This window comes from Camelus ferus, chromosome 27, assembly GCF_009834535.1.
Source record: "Camelus ferus isolate YT-003-E chromosome 27, BCGSAC_Cfer_1.0, whole genome shotgun sequence".
In the NCBI taxonomy this organism is placed as follows: domain Eukaryota; kingdom Metazoa; phylum Chordata; class Mammalia; order Artiodactyla; family Camelidae; genus Camelus; species Camelus ferus.
The window spans coordinates 26793503-26799502 of NC_045722.1; the positions used below are offsets into that span (position 1 = coordinate 26793503).

Consider the following 6000-nt stretch of genomic DNA (forward strand, 5'->3'; position numbering starts at 1 on the left):
ACAGCTCCGGCAAACTGTTCCCATTGCCATTTCTCTGATTATCAATAGTTTAATATTTTTCATTTGTTTATTTTTGATTTTCATTCATTTTCATGAATTGCTTTTTGTCTATTAGCCTTTTATTAAAGTTTTTATACAACTTTGATAGTTGTTTTAAAGTGACATCTGCCAGTTATAAGTTATGTGATTATATTTTATATAATACAAAGCTTGTATAGTCACATATAGAATATATTAGGAATATTAATCTGGCATTTGTTACGCAGTTGTTTTTTTTTTACTGAAGTACATACAATCAGTTACAATGTGTTAATTTCTGGTGTGCAGCATAATGTCCCAGTCATGCATATACATACATATATTCATCTTCATATTCTTTTTCACTATAGGTTATTATAAGATATTGAATATAGTTCCCTGTGCTGTACAGAAGAAACTTTTTAAAAATCTATTTTCATATATAGTAGCTAATACTTGCAAATCTCAAGCTCCCAAATTTATCCCTTCCCACCCCCTTTCCCCAGTAACCATAAGATTATTTACTAAGTCTGTGAGTCTGTTTCTATTCTGTGAATGAGTTCATAGTGTCTTTTTTGTCTTTCTTTAGATTCCACATATGAGTGATATCATATGGCATTTTTCTTTCTCCTTCTGGCTTATTTCACCTAGAATGATGATCTCTATGTAGTATTTATTACAGTTTTCATTAGCAATGCTGTCGCTGCAATTTCTTGTGCCTTTTCCCCCATACAGTGTTTTCAGTCTCCTGATGTTAAAATCTATTAACCTTTCCTTCTGTGGTATCTGTCTCTTGTGTTCTGCTTGCAAATTTCCTCTCCACCCTCAGAATGATATAACACCCTCCTCCGACTTTCTTTCTGTTCTGTTTGACACTATATTCTAAGTGTCTTCATGTATCTACTCATTTAATCCTCACAACAACCCACTCTACAGACTAGGACACTGAGATGTGGGAAAATTAAGCCCTGTAAATATTGACCAAGGTTTCACAATCTAAAAAAAATTGTAACATTTAATTATTAAAGTACCTGAATTTTTAGTATGTGGCTCGATGTAAGTATCAATTGAAAAACTGAGAAACATATTTTTAGATCAATGATGTGAACTCTCCCTTAAGAAGGTTCTACTATACGACAATTTTTACATGTAGTTATTTGTATTCCTTTATAAGCATCAATTCACAAGTTGCACAAACTGGATGTTTTGTGCCCACCTATACACCACAGGTGGTTTTCTGACCACTAGTCAGCACCCTATGTCTAGGGGATTTCAGCCTGTTTTCATTAGGAGGCTGCGTAGCTATCTGCAGTCTACAAGTGTGCATCGTGGTAGTTCTGACAGAAGGTGAGTGGTGAAGCCATTTTTACAGCTGTGGGAAGCCACAGTGAACACACAGATTTTGCCAACAAATGCTGCCTCATAGCAATGGGTAATGGGAAGGGGTGGGAGTGGGGACGCTGAATGTCAAGTCAGAAAGAACAGCTGAGGCCCAGAGAGCACATTGTCACACACAGCCGGAGGGCCGGGAGTGGAGGAAGAAATAGGGACACCTTTGGTACAGAAATGATGCTGTCAAAAGAAATAGAGAATCTTTTAACGTAGAGAAAAAAGAAATAGCCATAAAACTCGAAGAGGTTTTTTTGTTTGTTTTTTTAAAGCAGGAAAGTTTAATGACCCCAAGGAAAGTACATAGAAAAACAGTTCCCAGAGATGAGGGCTCCAGGCTGGGTGGAAAGACACAGGCTGAGACGTCCTCAACACGAGACACAGAGCCAGGGGGGTTTTCCACTGCTGGGTAATTGTTAGTGTCTTCAGCTCTGTCCTGAGAGATGCACGGTGTTCGCTTCGTCAAGGGGCCACTCTCCCCAACGGGGAAAAGCCGACAGGGGCAGGGGCCCACCTCTGCCAGTGCTCCTGTGCTGCTCTGGGGCCGGTTGTCCAGTCACCTCTGTGTCTCGATTTCCTAACCCGTGAAATGCAAGGCTAATCCGCTCCAAGCGTGCAGGGGGGCCTGCCGCCCAGGGAGCGCAGAGGTCCAAGGAGGTCCCAGGGCTGCATCACACAAGTGAGCAGGCAGGAGGGAGGCAGAGACCCAACTGGGCCGCAGATGGCCCCTCCGGAGACCCGTTCATGAAAACCCCCATTCTGGACACAGTTTGAAGTTTTCTTGACGAATGAGAGGAACGCATTTAACATGCATAACATACTCCAGCAATTTAATATATGGTTGTTTAGGGCGCTTAACATCTTAAGTTTTATTTCAATGTTGTGAAATGGAATTAGTGTCATTTCAAAACAGTGAGCTAGAAAGAGATAAATAGAGGCTCTTAATACGTGTTTCAGTGGTCATGGGTGTTTAGTGCCCTAAATAAAGAAGTCAAGTGGAGCCTTCTCTTGCCCCAGAAACCCTGTGCTTCTTAGCCTACATCCTTCTTGGTCATCCTTTAAATCCAGAGTGAGCTGTTTCTGCCCTTGCAGAGGCTTCTGGTGCCCACTCTGAGTCCGTCCCTTCTTCTGGGCCTGCCCTGCCTGTGATGGCTGGGTTTCTCCCCTGTGTGATGCTACACAGGTACAGAGGGGTGAAGAAATGAGAGGAGGACTAGATGGCTGAACACTGTCAAAACACGCATGCGAGCCTTATTCAATAAAAGCAGGTGTTTCCAATTGGAGATCGTCAGGAAGGTATAAATTCCTCAAATGCAATAGTCGAGTCAGGAGTCTGCTTTTTTTCAGCAAGCCTCCAGGTGACTTTTACACCCACTCAGGTTGAAGAATCAGTAGCCTGGAGGACATGTGTCCACATTAGAGCCTGAGGGACAGCAAAGCTTTTGTGTCGCCCGTTGCCCAGAATTGTAGGGGAACGGGGACAGCTGCACCAGGGTGCCCCGACTGGCCACTGGCATGTGCAGAGGGGCCCAGGACATCCTGATTTAGGTCGGTCCTCACACACAGACACTGCTCGATTAAAAGGACACCCCAAAAGGCTACCAACGGTGACACTGACTGCCCTGCACTTCTGCTGCTCCCCTCTGGCTTGACTCCACGTATCTGTGTACGTATTCAATCAAACCAACATCCAGAAGCGGAAGGAAAGAGCACCACCTTTCCTTGTGATAATAGTTTTTGATTAAAAAAAATAAGAAGTATTCATGGTGGTTTCTAGTGAATTCTGAAAGGCGTCTTTCCCTGCAGTGGGCAAAGGACCTAGCCAGCCAGCCAGCCAGCCAGCTGAGGGCGCACGTGCCTCTGTAGCCCCTGATTTTGGTGTCCACCGTTCCCACTGGCACCCCTCACACCCTCAGTTCCTGCAGCACAGATATAGTTAGAGCAGAAAGACAGCTACGGTTTTCAGTTTTGATGAATTACTCAGTCCAATTTAGATATTTCTCCTCTTAACAGACTTCAGGTTAGTATATAGTTCGTAGTTCTGTGGAAGAGCCCTGCAGCCACCTGAAGAACTGATGTCTATTTGAAGGCATTTCTCAAGGTTAAAAACGATTCTTTTCATTTATGAGTGACTATAAGTTGTCCCCCCGCCATTTATATGCCCCACATTGACTTTCTCACATCAGGAGGAGAGCATGTGAAGTAGAAAAACAAAACATTCCAATTGTACACAATTTTTGGCTCTGTGTCTTGAGATGACAAGCAATGTCTCAAAGCCCACACATTGTTTTCCCTGAATTACAGGCAACAAGAAGATTCTCCCATCATTCCTATACATCATGTTTTTCTTTTTACTGTTTACTAATTAGGAAAAAAGAAATTTCTCTCTCTACACTTTGGTATATGTATTGTTTAACTTTTAAGGAATTATATACATAACATGTATGTATGTACGCCAAATCAGCAGAGAAGTCAGCAGAACGGGAACTTGAAATGGCTGTTACACATTTAAAGCCTCCCTTACCAGTAATCCAAGAAATACAAGTTTTGGAAACTGCAGTGTAGCTTTTCTGGCATTCGATTTGCAAAGATTGAACCGGTAGATTGAACCTTCCAGAGCAGGAGCGTGTGGCGGAGGGGCATGGCATCGCCCTCTTGGTCCAGGGAACGGACATAACCTGTGCCCACTGCTTGATTCGCCCGGGCTGTTTGTGTTGTGTTTCATGAGGATTTTTCTGTTCTTGTTGCTGGCAGAACTACTCTCTCCTTGACATGCGGCCACCGCCACCTGCAGTGGTCACTCTGAACAGTTCCATGTACTGGCAAGAATTTGAAGATACCTGTGTCTACGAGTGTCTGGACGGCAAAGACTGTCAGAGCTTCTTCTGCTGCTATGAAGAATGCAAGTCAGGATCCTGGAGAAAAGGACGGATTCACATAGACATCTTGGAGCTGGACTCATATTCCCGGGTTTTCTTCCCCACTTCATTCCTGCTCTTCAACTTGGTCTATTGGGTGGGATACCTGTATCTCTGAATGCTCCTCCTAGTGATGAACGAAGAGTGTTAGGTTCCCCTCTTCATCTTTCACCCTCCCCAGACCAGTAGTCACCAACTGGAGTAGCAAGGAAAGACACTGCTCAGTGTATCTGAAGTTGTACATTACCTTTGAATAGCGCAGGAACACGTGGCAAATATTCCTGTTATGTATTTCAAACTCACACACACACATGTGCGCACGCACACACACACACACACACACACACAAGTTAATTGAGTTTTAAAGAGATGTTCTTGTTACTCCCTTACTGAGTCTGTAGCTTGGTGATGATTATGAATGGTTTTGGATATTGGAAGCAGCTGCCAATGTTCCTTGCAAAGAAACCTGTGAAACATGCAAGCAGATGTCTGAGAAGCTCTCTCGGGCCCCGACCCCTCCTGCGTCTCTCCCTTGCAGCTCTCCACAGCACCGATGCCCACGTGTGGGGAGCCACCACTGGCCAAGACACACTCATGCTGGACCTCAGCGCCCAGGCAGCCTGAGCTCATTTGTGACTGCAGTGAGCTTCCACCCCGTTTCCTTTCTGTGGTCTCTTTCGCTCTGGCACCAAACCACCTTCATTAGTTGGCATTCCTTTATCTCATAGCCCCAACCTTGGCTGGGGAACGGTGTGTATGCTTCACCTACAATTGTTCAATTGAGGAAAAAGTCTGATATTCAAAATTCTCATATTGCTGAAGTCAAAGATGTTTATTATCTCTGAACATCAGAAGGTCGTTAACTTTATTCCAAATTATTGAAAGTTGCTGGTATTCAAGCTTTGGGTTCTTGGACGAGTTCACGTTGAGTTCAGCACTTCTCCTTAGGAGTTGTGCTTCTCCTAGACCAAGGTGTGACCCCAGAGCATATGCTCTTGTGGGCTCCAGGAGTATCTGCATCTTGCGAAGAAATGTACACAACATTCACAAGTCTTTGTTTTGCTGTTTTCCAGAGTATGAAAGAAATGTAGATAGAATTTTTAAATTTTTTTCTTAGTGAATATTAACTTTCAATTCAGATCAACTTTAGATGCAAAAAAATGAGTAATGGCTATCGTCAATGATATATTTTGATGAACAAAAATTATTTTATACTTTGAGATATGGATATGTAGCAAAATTCCAAAGAAAAAAATTCCTTAAAATTATTACTCTTTTGATATTTTTATAACACAAAGTCAACCTGCTTCTTGAAGTTAGTTCTTTGTTATAACTGGATGCTAGTATGTGCTTCACAAGACTCCCTGAGAAGCTTTCCGCCATCGATAAGAAAAGAAAAAGTCCTGCCAATAGGTTAACATATGCTTTGGCATCATTCAAAGTTTGGTACTAAAATTTTGGTACCAGAATCTCTGTGCTTCTCATCTTTCTCACCCAGAATATTGAATCTTTTATTGGAAACCATAAAATTTTATTTTAACTATGTATTGTACATACGATTATTACTCAGAAAAAAGATGAAACATTGTGCAGAAAAAGTATATGAAAGCACTCATTTCATACAACTCACTGAATGCAGACTAAACACAGAAGGGATGGGAGCGGAAGAGAGCAG

At 42.6% G+C, this 6000-nt stretch overlaps 1 protein-coding gene across 1 annotated transcript in view; it reads left to right on the forward strand.

The window, feature by feature from the left end:
• Positions 1–5593, forward strand: part of GABRG3 (gamma-aminobutyric acid type A receptor subunit gamma3) — a 444492-nt gene extending 438899 nt beyond the window's left edge. The window contains exon 10 of the mRNA XM_032468826.1: positions 4162–5593. Within this exon, the coding sequence (XP_032324717.1) occupies positions 4162–4443 (282 nt within the window). The 3' untranslated portion in view covers positions 4444–5593. The remainder of the gene's footprint in view (positions 1–4161) is intronic.
• Positions 5594–6000: the final 407 nt, after the last annotated feature.